This window comes from Protopterus annectens, chromosome 4.part0, assembly GCF_019279795.1.
Source record: "Protopterus annectens isolate FY-2018-M chromosome 4.part0, PAN1.0, whole genome shotgun sequence".
Lineage (NCBI taxonomy): Eukaryota > Metazoa > Chordata > Ceratodontiformes > Protopteridae > Protopterus > Protopterus annectens.
In genome coordinates this window covers 627,877,623-627,902,863 of record NC_056733.1, presented here as the reverse complement: position 1 = coordinate 627,902,863, position 25,241 = coordinate 627,877,623, and the positions used below count along the sequence as shown (strand labels likewise).

The following is a 25,241-nucleotide window of genomic DNA, read 5'->3' as shown; positions in this document are numbered from 1 at the left end:
TATTTGTCAGCATGGATTAGAGATGGTCAACAGATCACGCTGCTTTGCCAGGGATGGTCTGCACCTCTCCCCTCTAGGCTTTCGAATATTAGCCAAAACATTGTCTTCCCTCATAGCGCCTTTTTTAGGCAATGCCAAACTGAAAGTACTTCCAACATAGCAAATCAAAACCAAGAAAATCTAAAATTATTACTGCTCAATACTAGGAGCATAAGCAAAAACTCCTCTCTTTACCCTAGAGAATGCTGATGTCTGTGCGGTCACTGAGACAAGGTTTAAAGCCATGGAGAGCAAACCAACAGTGAAGGTTATAATGCCTTCCACACATTTAGACCACCTACTTCACAGGCAGGGACCAAAGGTGGCGGTGTCCCTATTTACATATAAAATAAATACACTTCAAGGCTGGTCAAACAGGAGAATGCACTTGAGCTGCTCCATATGCAAATTACCATAGGTAAAATCCAATACCACCTCCTTGCAAGCTATAGGTCCCCCTCTATAACCCAGGAAACCTATACCATGTATTTAAATTTATTAGAAACACTAACAATCCAACCCAATACCATACTCATGGGTGACTTTAATTATCCCACTATTAACTGGGAATCCTATATGACATGCACAGAGATTCCTTGATTTTGTAAACACAAACTTCCTGGACCATATAGTTAATACACCAACCAGGGGTACAACCATACTGGATCCAGTCCTCACTAATATGGGAGACAGCTGCACACCCCTACAGTAATGCCTTCCCTGGTAAGATCAGACACAAAATGGTCTCCTTTGAAGTAAAAATAAAACCTGGGGCCCTAGCTAAACCGGGAATATTCAGGAACTATTCTAAGGCTAAACTCCTGCTATTAAGTGAGAACCTGGCAAAATTTCAAGCCCCCATATACCCTGAGAATACTTCTGCCTATGCAGAACTGTTCACAGGAACCCTGTACAAGCATGTTAATAGCCGCATAGAGGCAGCTGTACTCACCAAGAAGAAGTACAGAACTAACTCAAAAAACAAGCCACACTGGTGGAATCACAAAATCAATCAGATGTATAACAGGAGGAAGAAAATCATAGCAGAAATTAGGAGGTGCAGCACCCAGCATGATAAAAGCATTCTCATCAAACTAAACAAACAAGTCAGAGTACAACTAAAGTCTACCAAAGCCACATTTGAGGTAAGTTTGGCTTCCCAGGCCAAGGACAACCACAAAGCATTCTTTAGCTATGTCCACAACCTCAAAGGCAATACACAATTGTGTGCAGACCTCATTGTAAATGGAGCCACCTATACTGAGCCAGAAGATATAGCAAGCCTCCTGGCTAATAAATTAAGCTCCAACTTTACTCCTCTTGTCCCCTCAACCTTCCCTCAATAAATATCATCAAAAATAACTCCCCCAACTATCACTAGGTTGCAGGTCCTTAATGTTCTCTCTAAGACCAAGAACACTTCATAAATGGGACCACACAATATCCCAGGATGCCTTCTAAATAGCATGAAACATGAACTATCAGGGCCTCTGGAATTACTATTTAACTTTAGCCACCAAGCAGGCTTCGTGCCTCATGAATGGAGAAAGGCAACATTCATCCCTCTGCACAAAGGTGGGTCATCTACAGACTCTGGAAACTACAGACCCATAACTCTCATTAGTCTTATATGCAAAGCCATGGAAAGAATTATCATGGGGATGATCACGACATATAGTAAACATCCAGACACTGGACCCAACTCAGTTTGGTTTCGTCAAGGGCAGATCATGCCTACTCAACCTGGTGGACTTCTTTGAGAAGGTCATCAAAGCAATGGATGAGGGCAAAATCATTAACACTGCCTACCTTGACCTAGCCAAGGCATCTGACACAATACCCCACTCGGGCATTGTTGACAAACTCAAGACATTGGGTACAAACCCGTATGTCACCCAGTGGATAGCCAGCTGGCTCACAGACAGGACCCAGAGAGTTAGAATTAGGGAGTCCACCTCTACAAAGAGGCCAGTCGCAAGTGGAGTCCCTCAGGGATCAGTCCTTAGACTGCTCCTTTTTGTCATTTAGTTCTCAGAAGTCAAGGCCAATGTGAGTGGTTTCTGGCTGACTAAATTTGCAGATGATTGCAAATTAGGAGCTGTCATTGAATCTCACACTGACACAAATGTTCTCCAGGAGGGGCTGACACAGACAAACAACTGGTGTCAGAGCCATGCACTAAAACTAAATGCCAAAAAATGCATAATAGTATCTTTGGGACGTCATCCATCCCTGGTAACTATCATATTAACAACATACCCCTTAGAGCTGACTCAGTAGTCAGGGACTTAGGGACACACATAGACAGCAATCTAGTCTTTGATCATCACATGTCTACAGTGGTGAGGAAATCATTCTATGCTGTACAACTTATAAACAAAGGTATGGTATCTAAGTGCAAGGAAGTCATTGTTCCACTGTATTCAGGATTCATCAGACCTATCATTGAGTGCAATGCCCTCTTTGGTATGTACCTAACCAGGTGTATCCAACAACTAGAACCTCCACAGAGGTTCCTCAGTAAAAGAATACAGGGTGCAAGTAATACGTCCTGTGCAGACAGCCTCAAGGCCCTATCCCTGTATTCTGTCTCCTACAGACGTTTGAGGGGAGATCTATGCCTGGCATACAGGGCATTGTCAGACCCCACTCAGATGGACCTCCTGCATATTCACAAAACAAACAGTATGAGAATTACCCATTCTAAAAACGTAAACCTTGCCTGTGATATAAATAGGACCTGCTGGAGAGATAGGTATGTATCCCAGAGACTATGTGGCTATGGAACAGTCTCCTCATCCATGTGAAGCAGAATTCCACCCTAACTCAATTCAAGTGCAACTTGGACAACTGGATGGGAAAACAGAAATTTATCCCTGGTTTGGCACCTATGTTTCTAACACAGGCACCTAACACAATCAAGTAACCTGTAAATGGTTCATCTCCCAGGCCCACGCTTACACTTATCAAGGGTATCAGAACTTGTCAGAGATTTTGGATGCATGGCTAGGCTTAAAAAGGCCATTGCGGTTGTTAGCCTAGTAAACACCTATGAATCTTTGAACAAAATACAAGATAAATATATATAAAGTTATAAAATTCACCGCTGTTCCTCTTTAATGCTTATTGAGATGGTTTTAAAGAATAATTTTATATTTTTTGAAGGAGAATTTTTTTCAGCAAATTAGTGGAGTGGCTATGGGGGAGGGATGTGCCTCATTATATGCAAATATGATTCTGATGGTGCAGGAACATTTGTTTATTGTTGATTCATGTTACAAAGATTGCTAGATTTTATACAGAAGTTTTTTGGCTGACATAATTATTTTTGGGTTGACATAGAAGACAAGTTCAAGGAATATTTTGAATATACATCTGGTCCAACTACTTTTTTTATGTTTTACCTACCACTTTGACTGTGATAGGGTTAATTATTTAGATGTCACTTTATATAAACACGAAGGGGGTTTTAGATCAAAACTATTCAGGAAAAAGACTTATTCAAATTCTTTACTTCATTAAACAAGTATACACCTCTACCATCAGAAAGTTAGTATTATTAAGGGACAATATGTATGAATTAGTAGAATGTGCTTGAGTGATCAGGATTTTGAAAAGAAGCGTGATATTTTACAGAAAATGTTTTTGGAAAGGGGTTACCCTAAAGAGGTGATAGAAAAGATTTATCATGAAGTTTTACAAGGAAGGGGTGGAAGATTTAAACCCATTTTAGGGTTAAGGTTTTCCAATTTAGATTAACAAGTTGGGGATTGAAATTTGTGAATGGGGGTTGATAGGGATTCAGGTTATGAACATGCCTTTATTACAGAGTTCAATGGTGATTCAGGGGTTATTAGAAACATAATTCAACATGAATGGCAGAGGTTTGCAAGTTTGTCTGATCTTGGGGGTACTTTTGATACCCCTCTTAAGATTATTTATAGTTGGGGTCTCAATATTAAGGATTTGTTAGAGCATCCAAATAACAGAATTAGCAATTGGAAGAAGGTGGGCACATTCAAATGTGGTTCTTGTCCACAGTGCAAGTTTATTATTAACAGAAATTCCACTTTGCTGGAGGCAAGGGAAAAGTATTAAACAGGTAGCATCTGTCGTTCCTGCGATTTCAGTGGAGTGGTCTACATTGCTTCGTGTAATAAGTGTATAGCATGTTATGTGGACAAGACCGAGAGAAAACTGAGAAAGAAGGATTTGCAAACATACATACGATACGTATACTAAAAATTCAAGAAGCATATTGTATAAACATACCCTTACATGTTTAGATGCTAAGTTTTTATTCTTTGTTTTGGAAGAAATTCCCACAGATATAAGAGGAGGTCTGTGGGAGACTAGAACGGAGTATAGGGAGGTTTATTGGTAAATCCTTTTGGAAGCTAATAAGCCTCCTGGACTGAATGACTGTTTCCTTGGCCCCAGTTTTGAAATTGAGGGCTGCAAGGTTGTAAGACATTAGTAAAAAAGGTGTTTCAGGGTCTTACAAGAATTACATAGGATACTGTATATGTGTTCTTATGTGATTTTATTTGATGTATTTAAATAGCACTTTACTTGGTACATTTTTATAAAACAACAGTAGATGGTGCTAAAGCCTTATTTTTGAGCTATACAATGAACAGCAGCGAATTTTATAATTTTATATACTTTTCTACTGTATTTTGTATTTTATGGTTTTTAAAAAGAAGCAATTTTTAAAGCAAAATACTGGAAGATTTGCAGAATTCAGTTCTTATATAGGGATAAATGTTTATTTATAAGGATTTTTACTTGTTCCAAATTGTTTTTAATTGGTTTTCTTACTCAGGTGCTGGTTCGTTAATTAAGGAGGGTATATAGATGAAGGGAAGGTCCTTAATAAGTATTCTACATCTGAAAAAGTCTTTTCAGATGAAAATGCGAGGAATAGTACAGCATTTACGTTTTGCTGCTTTTTTTGTTACAGCTGACTGTGTTTTATCCTCCTTTTGGACTTAATAAATTAGATATTCCTGATTCGATTGGTGGTCTTGTTGGTGCCATACTAGTTGTAACATCATAGTTTGTTATGGTAACTGCAAAGCATCTTACTGCAAGTTTCTCCTGAGGGTAGTGAGGACAGTGGAAAAGATCACTGGTTCCTCGCTCCCATATATGGATGATCTGCACAAGACTCGGCGTGTGGGAAGGGCTAAAAGATAATTTACAATCCACTCACCCTGCCCATGGCATGTACTTGCACCTTTCCTTGGGAAGGCAGTATCACAGCTTACACTGCAAAATATCTAGACTGACCAGAAGCTTCTTCCTTTTATCCATAAGGCTGCTGAACTTGAATGCCAGGCATGACAGCGAATAATCAGATCAATATGCCACTTGCTGTGAAGTATCATCTATAGTAATCACTCTGGCAAATTGTTTCAGTAACTGGTACAGTTAGCCTGATTTCTTATGCTATTAATTCCTGAATGTCCAATAGTCAGGAGTGAGTCACCACTCCATACATGTGCAATATGAACATCAGAATATATCATACTACAACTGATGAAGTGCAATATTCTAACTAATCACAATATGAAGTCATAGTCTTTGCAGTACCTACTAGTTTAATATTGTCTAATATCTTCCTGTCCAATTGTGGTAATTTATTGTGTTGTTTATATTTTAATTATTATTGTATGTGCATTAGTTTTACTGTTATTCAAACTATGTGTCCATTGTTATGTCTTGCACGGGGACCAAAGCAATGTAATTTCTTTCAGCTTGCACTGCTGTGTATATCTGATCGACAATAAAGTGTACTTTTACTTTACTTTACTTACTCTTCTGCTTTATTCTTTTTGGCTTACCCCAGTGCTCCCCATCCATTGCCAGGTCTACCAGCCTTTCTACAACCTCTGGACTATCTCTGTTCTAAGGCTGAGGCCAGAATGAAACCTAAGGGTGTCCATGCCATTGACTGATTCCACTATGGGATGTTATCATTTATGACCTACTCCTAGATTCACCCTCCCCTGCATTCATCTGCTGCACCTGAGGCATTTGGTCTCTATGGAACATTCCTCCCCACAGTGATACCTAGACAAATGCCCACTCCCCCAGGATGGGCATGCCCATTTCTCCCTTCCAGCACCTCAGACACCTATGGGGCTAATCAAACCCAGGTTGCTTGGGCCATAGATAGGTCTTTATCCTTCTACACAATGGTGCTGGTTGCTATTATGGGACCCTTAGTAAAATCTAGCAATGGGAATCAGTATGTACTAGTAGTAATGGTCTATGGTACCAAATTTCTAGAAACAGTATCATTTAGCAAAGCTAAAGCTAATGTTATTACAAAGAAATGGCACTGTTATTTTCCAGAATGGCTAACCTTATACAGATACTTATTGATGAATTCACTGCCTTAATGTAAAAATATATATATTTTACATTATTCTCTTTGTAAAAGTTAGAAATTTAGCATTTTTATTGAACATTATATTTGATAAATTCTGTTCAAGATTGTTTCATTTATAGATTTTCAGGTCCTGCTCTAGAATGATCATTTTCTGCTTTGTTTTGCTGTTTGGGATTACAAATGGATATCCCTGGCCAGCTTAAATAAAAAGGTGATCTATTCAGTTGTGCTAACAGTGGTTCAGTCAAAGGTGAAATGCATACTGACCATGTCACAGCATCAAGTATAGTGGTTCATGTCATGGCATGGCATAAGACATACTGCCCATATTACAGTATCATTATATGAAAAGAACTCTAAAACTGTACCGGCAATGCTATGTTTCTTTAGCACTTCACTCTTTCTAATCTTCACTTCAAATACTGGAATGTTGCTCACATCATACTTTCCAGGTAGCAAGCACATTTTTGGTGAAAGGTCTGATATTACAACCTGCAAAATTGTCTTATCATCCTACACCTTAACAGCTCTGAACCCCAACCAGTTAATATATTCATAGACTCACCTCAGCTTGGAGACTTTCAAGGCGCAAAATATGATGATTTGTAGATGTGTACTTCTCTCGAAATTCATCCTGCAGTATCTGGACTTGGAGTGACAATCGTTTTTCTACATCTGTGGCCTATGAAAGAAACCATATGGTCACAAATATACAAACTATTCTATTTACAGAGCACCAACAGCTATGCTTGAAAATTACTTGTTAATACAGATTTAAACTGAAATAATAAAGGTAAAATGAAAGCAAAATCATTAATTGTCATGGAGATAGCAAGCACACCCAGGGCAACATGATTCTCTGTTCTCAGCTCAAGTCTCCATGGTTGGACAGCCAGAAGAGAGGGGGGAGTTGCCCCTCTTCTGGAAGGCTGCAAAGGTGCTACATTCTTTAATATAAGGAAGTTTATGAAATATGCAGAACAGCAGAAGCACAATTCCATTCAAGAGGAACATTTCCTTATGCTAAACACCATACAAATATATCTAACAAATCTGATGAGCAACATGTAGACAATTTGAAACAAGATTCTTGGGCACAGACGGGGCGGCCGCAGTAGTGCTGTGGTTAGTGTTGCCGCCTCACAGCAAGAGGTTATCTGGTTCGAGCTGCGGCTGGGGTACCATCTGTGTGGAGTCTGCATGTTCTCCCTGTGGTCACGTGGGTTTCCTCCGGGTGTTCCGGTTTCCTCCCACATCCCAAAGACATGCTGTAGGTGGATTGGATACTCTAAACTGGCCCTAAGCGTGAGTGCATGCATGTGTGTGCCTTCTCTGGAAGGTTGGGCGACAAGCTGGCAACTTAACACCGTAAAACACCACTGCTAGTCATATGTGAACAGGTGATCTGCTGTGGCGACCCCTAACCCTAAAGCCGAAAGAAGAAGAATTCTTGGGCACAGACATCTACAGCCTTTCTGCTAATTTACCAGTCTGTAGTTTTATTTTCCATAGGCAGGCTGTTCAAGGAGCTGAAGGCAGTTTCTAGCTTTATTACTATAATACCATACCTGTGTTTCACAAAGCAGTCTAATAAATACACTCATTCACCTCTCCCATGTTAATTACTGCACAGTGTTGCAGCAGCGTGTACGACAATGTTCCAGAATGCAGAACTAATAAATGACAAATTTCTCTCATAGTAGCCTTCCAAGCAGGAACTTAGACAAATATCTGTTGGGTTATTGCTTTCCACCTCACTGTAAAGCTGTCACTAATTCAGCTCTTTACACACATCATGTTTTCATTTTACAAAAATGCAGTTAAGTCCAGTTATCTGGCTGGACTAATACATTTTAAGAGAAATAAAAGTTGTGTTTTCTAATTGTAACATTTCTTGGTTCCTTCAAATGAGTGCAAGTACTGCTCTAATGATAGCTAACACTGGGGTATTACTGCTATGTTAATGATACCAAGCTCTGGGCACTGCTGAGACTTTTATGATCCCTAGCTATATCACACTACTGCTACCCAAATAAGACTGAGCTCTGAAGTGCTACTGATAACCAAATATAACTGAGCTCTGGAGCACTACTGCTACCCAGATAAACTGCTACCTAAATAATACCCATAACTGAGAAATTTCTGCAGGCTTAGGATACTCAGCCCTGCTGTATTACTGCTGACCTAATGACATTCAGCTGTGGACTATCAATGTTACCCTAATGACAGCAGCTCCGGGAGTATCCTTGCTGCTGTAAGGGTTACCATCTCTGGTGTAAAACTACAACCTTAATGATACCCAGCTACTGCAACACTGCTACCTTAATGGCACCAGCCATCCATGTGACATCCAGCTCTTGGGAGTCATTGCTATCTTATGGACTATTAGCTTGGGGGGGGGGGGTATCTCAGGTATCCTAATGATAGTCTGGGGTAGCACTGTTATCCTAATGACAGCCAGATCTGAAATGTCACTGCTACCCAAATGATACTCATTCTGGGATATCATTACTACATCACCCAGCTCAAAGAAATCATTGTTACCTTAATCATACCCAGCCCTGGCTACCAGAGCTACGCTAATGACAACCAGCTTTGGGGGTATCACAGCTACCCCAGTGATGCTCTGGGTTATCACTGCTACCCTACTGATACCCCACTATGTGGTGTCACTACTGCTCTAATAATACCCAGCTCTGTGATATCACAGCTACCCTAATGACACCCAATTCTGAGCTATCACTGACCCATTAATAACACTAAACTCCAGGGTATGACTATTCCTTTAATCCCACCCAGCTCTGGGCACCAGTGCTTCCCCAAAAGCAACCAACTCTGGGGGGCATTAGAGCCACCCTAATAATGATTTGGGGTATCAGTGTTACCCTAACGACAACCATCTCTGGGGAATATCACAGCTACTTTTAATGATGACCAGCTATGTACAGTATCACAGCTACCTTAAATGATACCTTTTCTGAATTACTACTGTAGCCCTACTCATACACACAGCTTTATGGCATCACTTCTACACTAATGGCACCTAGCTCCAAGATATCGTTGTTACCTTAATTACACCCATGCCTGGGGCATCACTGCTGCTGTACTGCCAACCAGCTCTGAAGGTACAACAGCTACCTAATGACACCCATATCTAGGGTGCATTGCTAACAGAATGACACCCAACTCTGAGGTTATCAATGCTACCCTAATAACACCCATCTCTGGGGTATCACTGGTACCTTAATCAAAGCCAGCTATGGAGTATCTCTGCAACAGTAATGACAACCAGCTCTGGTGATGTAGCAGCTGTCTTAATGATGTTTTGTGGCATCATTGCTACATTAAAGACACGCAGCTTTGTTTGCATCATAGTTGTCCTAATGAAGTTGTGGGGTATCACTGCTATACTACTGAGACCCATCTCTTGGGTATCACTGCTACGCTAATCACACCCAGATCAAGGAGTTTTACAGCTGCTCTCATGATGCCCACGGGAACTCACAGATGCCCTAGTGATGCTCTGGGGTGCCATTGCTATATATTGATGATATTCAGCTCTGGGGCATCACTACTACCTTAATGATAATATCATCCAACCCTTGGACAGCTGCCCTAATCATGCTCTTGGATACCACTGGTATTCTAATGGCACCCATCTCTGGGGAATCACTGCTTTTCAAATCACAGCTACCTCTGGAGTACTACTGCTAACATACTGACATCCAGCACTTGGCAACCATTACTAGACTAATGAGACACAGCTCTGGGGCATCACTGCTACATAAATGACATCAGCTCTGATGGTACCACTGCTAAACTAATGATATCCAGCCCTGGGGGTATCACAGTGATACTCTGGGGTATCACTAATACACTGACATCCAAATCTGAGGACCTTTGAGGAAACTGGAAATGAACAGACAAGGCCTGGGAATGTTCATCATTCTGTTGCACAGTCTGAGTATGATCAAAGAGTTAACTTGGCAACTATTTAATGGCACTGAGACCAATACCAAGAGATCAATCAGAACTGGATAAAAAATTTCTAAGAGTCTGGGAAGACTGATTCAATCATCTTATCATTACAGCTGTAGATAGGCCAAGTGCCACCCAATTGGTGCCTTCTCCCACGCGGACCAAAAAAAAGAAGAAAAAAAGCCCTACAAAGTTGAATATAAAAAAAACAAACAAAAATAATAAAAAGGCTCTTTCAGAAGTGCAGTGTTAAGCTATACTAGCTCCTTGCTTCCCTTCCTAACATAGGATCATAGGAAGTTACTAGGCTAATGGCCCTAGAGGCCTTACAAGCCTAGCCAAGTTCTACCCTTATTTCCACAATCAGCACCTATTGCCTCTGTCCAATAGGGACACAGGTGGAACCTCGGTGAATTTACGGTTACCCAAGCAATCGTCCAGATTGAGTTTGAAGAGGGCCAATGAGGTACTCTATTTGACATGAAGTGGGAGTCTGCTCCAAAGGTGCGCTAACCTCTGGGAGACAAATCTGGCCTCCAGCAGAGTCTATTAATGTCACATACCAGGTTAAGGTCTTTAGAGTGAGCAACCCATGCACCATTTGACTTGCGGATAAGCAGCATTTCCAATAAAGCAGGGTAAGAGACTGCCTTATATGCAAGGCAAAGTTCATCTCTGAGTAGTCTGTATGAAACAGAGTAAACTGACAGTGATTTCAGATGATCCACATAGAAAAGATACTGAAGACCTTGAATTTTCCTGCTGAGGAATTTTTGTGGTCTCTCCAATTGCTGCAGGTGCTTGGAAAGGTACATACCAAAAGGGGCAATGTACTCAATTATTGGCCTGATGAGGGAAGAGTACAAGGAGGTTATAACTTCTTTTTTCTCTGGAGGCAATGCCCTTACTTATGAGATGAGCAATATAGAATGCCCTTCTTATCACTGTGGAGACATGATGATCAAAGGTAAGGTTGCTGTCAACCTGTCTGTCCAGGTCTGTCACCACTGAGTACATACTAAGGATGTTGCTATTGATGTGGTAGTTAACAGGAGTATTGCTCTTACCGAAAGATATGATAATACATTTTTTTGTATTGGGTTTAAGGCCATGACTTTGGAACCAATCATTTGTTTGTGTAAGACCCTCTTGTAGGATGTTGACATTGTTTGGAAATTCTATGACCGCTCCCAGTTTGCAGTTATCAACAAAAATTGTGAGGCACAGACCTTTAGTTTTTGCTTGTACGTCAGAGAAATAGATTGCAAACAGTAGAGGTCACAAGACTGATCCTTGTGGAACACCACTGGTTACAGGTCTGCTGTGGGAGGTGGATTCACCTATTTTGATTATATGGGTTCTACAAGTGAGCCAGTTAGCAACCCATGAGTTTGTCAATAATGTCTGAGTGGGGGATAGTGTCAAAAGCCTTGGCTAAGTCTAGGTAGGATGTATGCATAGATTTCCCCTCGTCCAGAGCCTTGGTGACTGTCTCAAAGACTTCAACCAGGTTTAACAGGCATTATCTCCCTCTGACAAATCCAAACTGAGTAGGGTTAAGTGTTTGGAGATTACCTACATCTTTACAATAAAAACTTCTTATACTAGGCAAAATAAATAAAGCAGAATCTGTGTTGAGTGTTTTTGTTCTTTATTTGTACCAATTACTTCTTTAGAAAAAACAAATAATGAGAAAAGCAGCAATGTAGGTCTCAATAAGTACTGTTTTGGAACAAAAAAGCAATAAAAAATAGAAAAAGAAAATGTGCAACAAAAGAAAATAACACTTGCTATCTATGAGCTAAGTTTATCTAAGGTAATAAAACATCCATGCAAATCATGAGGTAGTTAAAACAAATTCAAAATAACACAAAAAAACTCTAAAAAGCAGAGATCAAAAGTAGGAATGCAACTCAGAGGTTACCTGAGCCATCGTAGGGCACATTTAATGTTGCGTTTCAAGTCTTGGAAAAGACTCTGCATTTAAAAGTAACTGCCATTTCAGTTCCCTTACTTCAATAAGAGTATCATTGTCCCCATAAAAACATCCACCTGCTCTAGCACTAGAAACCTAAACTGGAGAAACCCTGTGCAGTACAAACTGTGTTTTCCTAATGCATTTTTCAAGTCCTTTTTCCTTATAGCCACACAATGCTCTTTAATTTTACTCAAAGGTTTCCAAGAAGTTTTTCCTATGTAAAAAACACTGTAAGTGTCACAAACCCCTGCATACACCACATTAGCAGTATGGCAATCAAAATATCTGGGGAAAACAATTTTAAAGTCCTAGTGGCGAAAAACAAATTCTGAGCCCGTGTAAATATAATGGCATGCTAAACATGAGCTGCAGGGAAACATGCCTGGTGTTTTGTCATCACTGATAACTTGCTCCAGTAGGAACGGTTCCCATTCAGAAGCCTGAAACATCATAAGCCTGAAAATCAAAATCCTGAAACCAAAAGCCTGAAAATTCAGAATCCTGAAAACTCAAAATCCTGAAAGCCCAAAATCCTGAAAGACCAAAATCCTGAAACTCAAAATCCTGAAAACACAAAATAGACATACTGATGTCATTGTGGCTTTGCTATTGTTAGCCCTGTGGTGTTAGGTCATGCTTTGGGGTCAGGTAAGTGTGCGGTTGGTTTTATTTTAGGGTTAGGGGCGGCTTAAGTGAGTTAGGGTTAGGGCGCAGGTTAGGCATGTATGCAATAGTGACAAATATTGGGGTTAGGGGCGGTTTAAGTGAGTTAGGGTTAGGGCGCGGGTCAGGTGAGTGTGCGATAGTGACGGACCTTAGGGTTAGGGTTATGGTCAGGGTCAGTTGGTAGATATTAGTGTCTTTATAGTGACATATTAGCATTATTTGTGTTTTCAGGATTTTGAGTTTCAGGATTTTGGTCTTTCAGGATTTTGAGTCCTCTGGAGAACAACAAGCAAAGTTGTTGTTGTTGTTGCCTTTCGGCTTTTCCCGGTTAGGGGTCGCCATAGCGGAACTCCGGTCAGCTAATGATTGGCAGTAGATTTTCACGAACGTCGAGGTGCCAGCTCGATGTTCAACCTTCAGCGAAGGCACACCCATTTACGCATGTCTTTCAAACACCCACCAAACCGCAGGGAGGACATGCAGACTCCACACAGAAGGCACTTCCCGCACTCCAGCCGAGAATCAAATGGGAGAACCTCTTGCTGTGAGGCAACAATGCTACCACTGCACCACCGCGGAACCAAAAGCAAAGTGCTAAGGGAAAATTTAACAAGCAAAATGTTTATGTCTATAACTACAAATGGAAACTACCACTACACGGCAGTGCACGATGGTGTGCTACGTGCAAACAAGCGCAAATGTGGGGCTTAAATAAAACAAGAAATAACCCTTTTAACTCACACTAGCAAATAAGGATGCTCTCTCTGAGCTCTAGTCCAATCACCCTCTATTAGATGGGTCCCAGACAGCACTCTACTCCCTCAAAGGTGCAGAAGGGCCTTCTCCTCCAAAGATGGCTTGAATTTGATGCTCAGAAGTTACAAAACAGACCCAGAACCAGCAAACCTGGAACTGGGATATGCTACAGCTGAACTAGTACAGTATACAGTAAAATGTGGCAAAAAACTGTTCAGACAATTCAAACAGAGAGTAGAATTCAAATACAAATTAAAAGTGCAATATAAGGGCAAAAACAGACACATAGTTTGCTGGAAGCAATGGATGCCTCAGATATTTTAGTATCTTAGTGAAGAGCTGATTTTAGTGCTCAAGCGATACAAAACAGTATAGATTCAGCAAGTCTGAATCTAGCCTATGCTATAAAATGCAGAAGTACTAGAAATTCAAAGTGCAGAAAGTCAGAGTCACAACAGCAAAAATCAGTTTAAAATAATATGGCAATTCAACAGAATACTCCCACAAGAATGTAGACCACAAACTTTCCTAGTGTGAAATAACTGGTCTAGAACCCACGAGCTTAAACCAAAACCATGTCACTTAGAATAACAATATCTTGTCATTAGTTTTTCATACAGTATTAGAAACTGTGTGGTTTTAGAAAGATGGTATTTTATAAGCTACATCATATTAGGCATGACAGACTTGATTTCTAGGGTTCACTAGCACACTAACTTGACTGTGACTTTTTTGCCTTAAGGGCAAAAGTTTGCTGAAAATGCCTAAAAATAACTAACTGAAATACTCAGGAGCTTCATCCAGACTAACAAATGCAGGGGTATGCAGTACAACTAAATGTGTGGATAAGAAAGGGTTTTGTATGTCTTGTTTAAGTGCAATGATGAGTCTTTTTTCACCTTAGCATAGGTTTGACGTTGGTGATCAAGAAGAGGAAGAGGAGTGTGAAAGCAGTGCCAAAGATTAAATGGTGGGAGTTAAAAAAGAGTGATTGTGAGGTGGAGTTCAGGGAAGAGTTAAGACAGGCACTGGGAGGCAATGAAGAGTTACCGAATAGCTGGGTAACTACAGCAGAGCTAGTAAGGGAGACTGCTAGGAAGGTGCTTGGTGTGACATCTGGACAGAGGAAGGAGGACAAGGAGACATGGTGATGGAATGATGAAGTACAGGAGAATATGCAGAGGAAGAGGCTGGCGAAGAAGAAGTGGGATTGTCAAAGAGATGTAGAAAGTAGAAATGAGTATAAGGAGATGAGGCGCATGGCAAAGAGAGAGGTGGCGAAGGCTAAGGATAAGGCATATGGAGAGTTGTATGAGGGATTGGACACTAAAGAGGGAGAAAAGGACCTGTACCAATTGGCTAGACAGAGGGACAGAGCTGGGAAAGATGTGCAGCAGGTAAGGGTGATAAAGGACAGTGAGGGAAATGTACTCACAAGTGAGGAGAGTGTGTTGAGTAGATGGAAAGAGTACTTTGAAGGGCTGATAAATGAAGACAATGAGAGAGAGAAGGTTAGATGATATGGGGATAGTGAATCAGGAAGTGAAGCAGATTAGCAAGGAGGAAGTAAGGACAGCTATGAAGAGGATGAAGATTGGAAAGGCTGTTGGCCCAGATGACATACCAGTGGAAGCATGGAGGTGCTTAGGATAAATGGCAGTGGAATTTTTAACCAGATTGTTTAATGAAATTTTGGAAAGTCAGAGGATGCCTGAGGAGTGGAGAAAAAGTGTTTTGGTACCTATCTTTAAGAATAAGGGTGATGTGCAGAGCTGCAGTAACTACAGAGGGTTAAAATTGATCAGTCACAGCTTGAAGTTATGGGAAAGAGTAGTGGAAGCTAGGTTAAGAAGGGAGGTGATGATTAGTGATCAGCAGTATGGTTTCATGCCAGGAAAGAGCACTACAGATGCAATATTTGCTCTGAGAGTGTTGTTGGAGAAATACAGAGAAGGTCAGAAAGAGTTGCATTGTGTCTTTGTGGACTTAGAGAAAGCATATGACAAGGTGCCTAGACAGGAGTTGTGGTACTGTATGAGGAAGTCGGGAGTGGCAGCTAAGTATGTAAGAGTGGTACAGGATATGTACAAGGGTAGTGTGACATTGGTGAGAACTGCGGTGGGAGTGACAGATACGTTTAAGGTGGAGGTGGGATTACATCAAGGATCAGCTCTGAGCCCTTTCTTATTTGCACTGGTGATGGACAGGTTGACAGATGAGATTAGACAGGAGGTCCCGTGGACTATGATGTTTGCACATGACATTGTGATATGTAGTGAGAGTAGGGACCAGGTTGAGCAGACCCTGGAGAGGTGGAGATATGCTTTAGAGAGGAGAGGAATGAAGGTCAGCAGGGCTAAAACAGAATATATGTGTGTAAATGAGAGGGAGGCTAGAGGAATGGTGAGGTTGCAGGGAGTAGAGTTGGTAAAGGTGGATGAGTTTACATACTTGGGATCAACAGTTCAGAGTAATGGTGAGTGTGGAAGAGAGGTGAAGAAGAGAGTACAGGCAGGGTGGAATGGGTGGAGAAAAGTGTCAGGAGTGATTTGTGACAGACGGGTACCAGTAAGAGTGAAAGGGAAGGTCTACAAGAGGGTAGTGAGACCAGCTATGTTATATGGGTTGGAGATGGTGGCATTGACGAAAAGGCAGGAGTCAGAGCTGGATGTGGCAGAGTTAAAGATGTTAAGATTTGCACTGGGTGTGACTAGGATGTACAGGATTAGGAATCAGTATATTAGAGGGTCAGTTCAGGTTGGACAGTTTGGAGACAAAGCAAGAGAGGCGAGACTGCGTTGGTTTGGACATGTGCTGAGGAGGGATGCTAGGTATATTGGGAAAAGGATGCTAAGGATGGAGCTGCCAGGTAAGAGGAAAAGAGGAAGGCCTAAGATAAGGTTTATGGATGTGGTGAGAGAGGACATGCAGGCGGTTGGTGTAAAAGAGCATGATGCAGAGGACAGGAAGAAATGGAAACAGATGATCCACTGTGGCGACCCCTAACGGGAACAGCCGAAAGAAGATGATGATGATGATGATAGGTTTAATCTCAGAGTCAATGCACTGACTGCTGATATAGCTGGGCATGATGCAAATGGTTGTATTCATACTACTAGGGGAAATATAGCCATGGCAATGAGGAACCTTCTCTACTATTTGTGATAAGTACAGTGGGACAACTGCAAAAACTACGAAAGATCCTGTTGGAATCGAAAAACTTGTAAAACAGAACACACCGTCCACAGCAGTAAACCACAATAAAGGAATCCACAAAGCCAGGTGTATATTTTAAGCGCTTTCTTTCACTTTTTAATTCGCTCGTGAACTTCTTCAGAAAAACCGGGAGATCTCCCCAGCTCCCGTTTTATAAGAAATTACAGGAAGTGATGTGAACATGAATATTAACAGAATTTCTGACAGCAAAACATTTTTTTGGAAAATTATTATTTGTGTGCACATTTATGTAAACAGACTAATGCCATAAATCAAAATTAATGTAACATTCAAACTTTTATACATTAATAAAAAGTATATACTTATAAATACTTGATTTTAAATATTTCATATAAAAAATGTGTGTATTTTTTCATTTTTCTTATTATTATTAAAAAAGTATTGATAACATACTTTGTATAAAAAAATGAGTAAATTTATGCTTTTTGAATAAATGAATGAATACTCCTAAATTTTATAGTGTACTAATACCATCCTACTTCCTCTTTATATTAAATGAATTTATTGTCCAAAAGTATGATTTTGTAAATCACTACTTTGACCAACCACGTTTTAAATCACCTTGATTTAAAAGATTCACATCTAACCAAATGCCTGTACATAGTATGATATTTTTCTTTTTTTTTTGATACAATAAATGTGATACTTAACTCTCTCTTGCAATCTCCTGCCATTTCCTTGCATAAAAGGCAGAAAACATATTACAAATGGCTATATAAACTGCATTTATTGTAATGCATTTACTGTATATCTAGCTAAATTGCCAAAAACGTTTGCTGTACATTTGCAGCAACATAACATGACCTACTGAATATACATTGTAATGACTAGAGGCAGCAAACAATAGTCTTTAGTTTAAACAAACTGGATTCTTTACAGAGAATCATAGTATCATAGATATCATAGTATCATCACTCATGTTGGTAATGACTAGGTCTAGGATATTGTTGCCCCTGGTGGGGGTGTGGATAAGTTGATCCAGGGCACTGGAGTTTATGAATTCCAGAAAGCGTTGAGCTAAGGAGTTGGTACACAAGTAGTTTTCCCAGTTAATGGTGGGGTAGTTGAAGTTGCCCATTATTAGGGTATTTGGTTGAACCCTAATATTTTCCAGTACATCAAGAAAAGAGGAGTGGGAACCTGAGGCATGGTGGGGGATCTGTAGCAAGCTACAATTAAGATTGCAGTTTTGCCCAGAGTTAGTTGCACTTGGATAACCTCGGATGCATTATGATGAGCAACTAGTCTGGAGGTGTGGATATCCTTAATGAATATGGACACACCTCCACTTTTGGTCTTTCGGTCCATGTTACATGGCCGAAAAGTGTGGTATGAGTTATAGCCTGGTAGTGCAGGGGTGCTCTCTGGTGCCTTGAACCAGGTCTCAGTCACTGCACAGATATCGATGTTCTCCATTTTATGGAGTGCCTCTTGTGAGTGCATTTTGAGATTTAGACTTCTAGCACTGAGTAGTATTACCTTCAGTTTTTGCTTGCCTGTTCCTGTTACGGTGGTGAATTTGTTATTTGAACCTTGCCTAAAAAGGCACTTAGCCAGTATCCAGAATCCCAGGGGCGACAGGTGCAGGCCATCTGTGGCAAAGCATCGTGGTCTGTCGACCATGTCATTCCAAGCAGACAGATACTGGATCCCCTTAGAATGACACCAGAAGCTTAGCCAATTGTTGAAGTCAATCATTTTGTCCTTGTACTGCGGTATCATTCGGGGAGATGGCAGAATGCTACTCAGGGCTAGGGTCATACCTGCCTGGGCTACAAGATCAGAGAGTTCTTCCATGTTTCTTTTCATATAGTCCAGGGAGGTACGTCTCAGGTCATTCACACCAACATGGACAATAACAGAGTCATATTTGTACTTGTGGAGTGACCTGAGTGAGTCGGTTATGTGGCGGATCCTGGCACCCGAAAGGCAGCTGACAGTAACCTTCTCCTTGTTTAGCCTGGTGAGTGGGACATCAGTGTGCCTGACTATAGAGTCACCTATGACTAGTGTGTTGGGTACGTTGTTTTGCCTTATTGGCTGTGGTTGAGTGGCACACTGAGTCTGTGGGCTATGTGTCATTTGGGTTGTGTTGGGGATGGAGGTTGCTTGCGTTTCTGCTTTGGAGGTCTCTGTTGCTTAGACAGATTATTATTGAGAGCCTCCGTGAATGTTTTTGTGTTACTATGTGTGGATTTTGGTGGTGTAGATTTAGTGAGACTATGTGATGAGTGTGGTGTGGTGCAAATGTTTACCTTCTCCTCATGACTGTCAAGTTCAGTCTTGGTTGGAGAGAGCTTTACCTCCAGTTTGGCTAGATAAGTGCATATCTCACAGGTTGTAGTGTTGGGTGGTAGGAGGAGAGGGTTGTTTGTGTACATGAGGCAATTTCTACATTGTCTCAAGATGCCCAGATTCATCAGATAGACAGGAGAGAACACTGGGAGCTGACCCTTGGACATGCCTGAATAAAAAACTATTTTCCTCTAGATAAGTGAGGAAAGTGAGTACAACAGCTGTTTTTCTCTAAGCAAGTGAGAAAAGTAAGTACAAAAACTGTTTTCCTCTAGGTAATGAGGAAGACTGAGTGCTATAGCAGTTAGTATCTTATTTAGTGCTTACAAGTTCTGAACAAGTGCTGAGCGTGAATAAGCAAATTTAAGTGCTAAAACTAAGAATCTGTATCTGCACTAGACGAGTTACAGGACAGAAACAAGTGCAAATGCAGGCTTTCAAATCAGAAAGTTGAGAGAGATGGAAGAGATTGCCCAAACGGCCAATAACTACAATTTCTGTGCCAGAACCACTCCTTATGTGGTAGACAGGTTACCCAGTGCTTACCACTCCCACTGATAAGCTGGAAGGCTTCCCTCCAACACAGAAAGGCTTGGGGGGCTCAGAAGCTTACATACAGTCCTGAATACAGCAAATCTGTATCTGGAACACTAGTTACAGGAAAGGCAGAACACAGGTTTACAGTTTTTTTTTTTTTTTTTTTTTACAGAAAAGTAGCAAAAACAGTAGTAAAAACAATTCACATGCCGTGCAAGCTAGCACACTTGGGTATGTAGCAATATTAGACCAAACACAGTTTAAAAAATGCAATTAAATTAAAAAGGACTAAAAGCAAGTGCAGAAAGAGTTTATTAGGTAGAATGTGGTAAAGAGATGGGACTGGGGGAGTGTCCCAGATCAAATCTACAGTGGGGCGGGCAACTGCAAAAGCCACCAAATTTAAACTACAAACCAAAATACGGAGGGCGGATGGGACAAAACAGAGATCTAAGCAACAACTAACAGTACAAACTCTAAAACCAAAAAAATATACTCAGTTCTGTATATTTGCAGATAGTCTGGAAGGCAGTCTCTCAGAACACGGGTTCCAGCAATTAAATGCAGGCTGTTACTAACAGGTCAAATTTTATGCAAGTGATCCTTAAGTTAGATAACACACAAGTAGTAAAAAACAGTTATACCAACTGAAGACATGGCAGAAAATAGGGGTGTATGAGTGACCGGTGTTCCACACCTTAAGTCAACTCATTGGTCCGATCCGACTATAAGCTAATCACCATTCATATCAATATCCCGCCCCCATTAAGGAAACCATGGTAAAAAATTTCTCCAAAGCCAACTTCATGCTTCTTAAGACAGAAGTGGTGAACTTCATGACACCCATGCAGATGGACAATACAGTTACAACTGCTGAATCCTACACAAATGCACTCTATAAGCACTTAAACGAGTGCATGGATCAGGCTATCCCAAACAGAACCAAGACGCTATCCTCCAAAAAAAGGAAGCCAATCTGGTGGTCCCCTGCCATAAACAAACTGTATAACAGAAGGAAGAAACTGTTGCAAAAGAGAGTAAAATCCCATGAGTTGAGGAGCTCCCTGGTCAGCCTCACTAAGAAGCTGAGATCCCTTATAAGAGCCTCCAAAGCTAGTTATGAAAACAAAATCGCCACTAATTCTAAGGACAACCACAAAGCATTCTATAGCTATATCAAGACTCTCGATGGCAACACCCAGATCTGCTCTGAGTTAAAGCACAAAGGCACGAAAATTACAGAACCAACTGATACTGCCAACATCCTGGCAGATAGGTTCAGTGCTAACTTTACCCCTCCTCACCCCCTAAAGGGCCCATATCTATACAGGAAGAATGCAGAGTCTCTGTAATCACAACTACGCAGGTAAAAGCTGCACTCTCTAAAGCCAAAAACACAGCATCCATGGGACCGGACAACATCCCAGGCTGCGTTTTACACGAACTTCAGAATGAACTGGCTCCCCACTTAAGCAACATGTTCAATAATAGCCTCGCATCAGGCTTTGTGCCCACTGAATGCGCACCACAACAACAGTTATCTCACTCCACAAAGGGGGAGCCACCACTGATCCCGGGAATTATCAACCTATTAGCCTGACGTGCCTGGTCTGCAAGGCCATGGAACATATCATCATGGAACTCATAATCAAAGACATTGGTAACCTCCGAACTCTGGATCCCACCCAGTTCGGGTTTGTGAAAGGCAGATCATGCCTCCTGAACCTGATCAACTTCTTTGAGGCAGTCACCAAAGCCATAGATGAGGGTAAAGTGATTCACACAGCTCATCTTGACCTCGTGAAGGCTTTCGACACCATCCCCCATTCTGGAATTATAGCTAAACTCATTAAACTAGGTATAAATCCCTACGTCACAAGATGGGTTGCCAACTGGCTCACTGACAGAACCCACACTGTAAAAGTTGCAGACTCCAAATCTGACCTCAAAGCAGTGACAAGTGGAGTACCACAGGGTTCCGTCCTGGGACCTCTCCTGTTTGGTATCTACTTCTCTGAAGTACAGGCTAACACAGAATGCCTCTGGCTAAGGAAGTTCGCAGATGACTGCAAACTAGGAGCCATAGTCAAGTCCCCAAATTATATGGACATCCTACAGAAGGGCCTAGCTGAGACAGATGCCTGGTGTCAGAGCCATGGCCTCAAGCTCAATGCCAAAAAGTGCAGTGTAATCCCCTTTGGTAAAAACTCTGTACCCATTAACTACCACATAGGCAGCAATCTACTTAACACTGAATGTGTGATAAGAGACCTTGGGACCCATGTGGATAGTAGTCTCTCCTTTGATAGTCACATCGCCACAGTAGTCAGGAAGTCATTCTATGTGGCACACCTCATCATAAAAGGGTTCTCATCCAGGAAAAAAGAGGTCATTGTTCCCCTCTACTCGACACTCATTAGACCCATTATAGAGTACAATGCCCCTTTTGGAATGTACCTCACAGGACATGTGCAGCAGCTGGAAAGGCCACAGAAGTACCTCACAAAGAGGATTACTGGCCTCAAATAAATGTCCTACACTGACCGCCTCAAAAAAGTCCAGCTTTACTCCATAGCATATTGCCTACTCCTAGGTGATCTCTGCCTAACATATAAAGCTATGTCAAACCCAGAGCCGTTGGACATGCTACACCTAAATAAATCCCAATCCCTCCAAGCTACACGCTCTAGGGACCTAAACCTTGTCACCACACTAAACAGGACATGCTGGAGGGATAGATTCCTGTCCAAGAGACTTCCCATACTCTGGAACAGGCTACCCATCTATGTCAAGCAAAGTTCTTCATTAGCACTCTTCTAGAAAAATCTTGATGAGTGGATGGGAAATAGGAAATACACCCCGGGGATCACTTCTGTGTCTCTGCTCGACAGTGGCACAGGAAAATAACTTTCTTGGGTGGTGTAAGCCAGGGAACCTTGTTGGCTAGGCTTACATAGGCCCTTTGGCCGATAGCCTAGTACCTACCTATGAACCTACAATAGGTTACTAGGCTAATGACCCTGAGGCCCTTACAAGGCTAGCCAACAGTTTATCCCCAAAAAAAACCCTCAGTCAGCACCTGTCACCCCTGTCAATGAGGGACAAAGGTGGAACCCTGGGACAAATTTGTGGTTTCCCATCCACTCATCAAGGTTGCGCCTGAAGAGGGTCAGTGAGGTACTCTGTATGACATGTATGGGAAGTCTATTCCAGAGATGGGGCACCTGTTTCTCCAGCAGGTTTTGTTGATGTTGCATATTAGATTTAGGCCTACTGAGCGGGTAATCCGTGAGGAGTTAAACTTATGGATAAATACATATTTTCCCTTCCATGTATTCAAACCCTGAACCTAATGCACACGAAGCCATAACTCTACCCATTTAGCTATGAGGACAGAAAATAAAAACCTCTGCCAAGTGTCGAACCCGGGCCCCTCTCTAATATAGCACACTGAATTAACCCACCACGCTGGTTGCATGAGAAAGTTTGGATTGTTAAGAAGTCCTAGGAGTTACACGGGATTGACTGCACCACTAACTTCAAAGTAGCAAAAATGTTTGATTCTCCAGCAAAAAAAACAAAAAACAAAATACAGCACATTCCCTTTACTCAGATATACAACAACCAAAGAATCTATACTTTTGGTTAGTGGATGTATGGAAGTCGTAACCCTGCCCACTGCAAAAACAAAAATTGTTATGCTATTATGCACACTTCCACGTGTAGCACTGTCTGCAAAGTGATCTCCTGCACTTTGTATCTAAAGAAAATGTTTGATACCTGCGTTGCTTTTCTCTCCCCTTAATTTAACTGCAGAAGTACAATCTTATTTTCTCAACTGCTGACATAACCTGGAACAGAAGTTGCAATTTAGGTGAGCCCAGAGGAAGTTAGTCCAAATCCAATCTACAGAGGCTTATTGAAAAGAAACAGCTCAAACTCACTAGACTAAAAACTGAGCTAGCAGCCTTTCTAGACAGGAAGTTACTATTTCAGTAAGTATTGGTAAAGAACTCCTACTTTGGTAATTTCTCTAGATCAAAGCATTAGTAGGTATACTGAAATTACAAGTAAACAGGGCACTAAACTGGATAAGGAAATTTAAAGGAAAATTTAAAGTGAAGGCTTAGTCAGACTCTGGAAGCCTTTAAAATCATCACACTCTATTTATGAAGGTTGTAAATGTAGCCCCATCTGATGAACTTCATGACAAGTATCCCTACTTCTGGTGGTACTATGAAACTGAGGTACCTGGGGATATACCCATCAGATATGACAAGTGTCTGCTGCAACATTAGAGTAACTGGCAGCTAAAAGATGGCTTTTTTAAAGCACACCAGTGACCAAGAATAACCGATCATTAGGTACAGCCCTCCACATGTTGTACTTACTCAAAATCTGTATTAGTGTAAACCTGCTTATGTCAAACACCCTAAAGTGATGTGGAAGTGGGTGTTTTTAGAAAACCTGTGGTAGAATTGAGTTTTTCTGGGTGAGCACTGTAGGGATAGTGGGGGTGTGCAACAGGTAACCACTCCAAGCAGTTCAGGGGGTGTTACCAAAGTAAAGACTCTAAATGGCTAGCAATGGTAGGCAAATAAAATAAAAGGACCAGGTGGGCTACCTTCCAGAGTCCTCTGAAACCTGAACTATTGCAAAACTACCACAGAACTGGAGGACAGCAATTATGTTACACTTGTGAAAGGGATGGGATCAGAAAAATACAGGTAACTACAGGCTTGTTAGCTTAACAATATTGGCAAGATAAGTCATGGACATAATCCAGAGAGGAAGGCTGATGGAAAATTTAAAATGACAATAAATAACATGGGTTCATAGCCAGATAAAGCTGTCAGTCAAAGCTGAACAGTTTTATAACTAGGTTGCATAAGAACTCAAGGATGAAACACCAATATAAATTAGAATGTCCTGTGACTCAGTTTTCCTAAGGAGGCTGATAAGCAAACTGGAGGGGTAGACAGTAAGTGTAAGACCAAGACCGAGAAAATGGATAGTTGTGTAGCTAAATGGCAGGGCAGAGAGTGTTGCAATGACAAGGAAAATGTCAGCTATTAGTAAAGTGATTAGTGACATACTGCAGTTATCTATCCTGGCAAACAAATGTAACATATTACTTTTGGACCATAGCAACCCTGGTAGGTATGATGCATCACCTGGGAAGCAACCTACAGCAATAGAACAGGAAAAAAATGGGGTGTTACCCATACCTGGCCTTGACTACCAGGAACAGAGTGAGAGGGCAGTGGCAGCAGCAAACAGAATGCTGGGCATATCACTAAGGGGTACATTGCAGAAGCAAAGAGGTAAAGCTTTTTCTTTTCATAGGGTCTTGGTCAG

General features: G+C 41.3%; 1 protein-coding gene across 2 annotated transcripts in view; it reads right to left on the bottom strand.

Moving 5' to 3' along the window:
- Positions 1 to 25,241, bottom strand: part of BICDL1 (BICD family like cargo adaptor 1) — a 1,161,255-nt gene that overhangs the window by 582,347 nt on the left and 553,667 nt on the right. For both annotated transcript variants that reach the window (XM_044068582.1, XM_044068583.1), the window contains exon 3: positions 7,002 to 7,118. In XM_044068582.1, the coding sequence (XP_043924517.1) occupies positions 7,002 to 7,118 (117 nt within the window). The remainder of the gene's footprint in view (positions 1 to 7,001; positions 7,119 to 25,241) is intronic.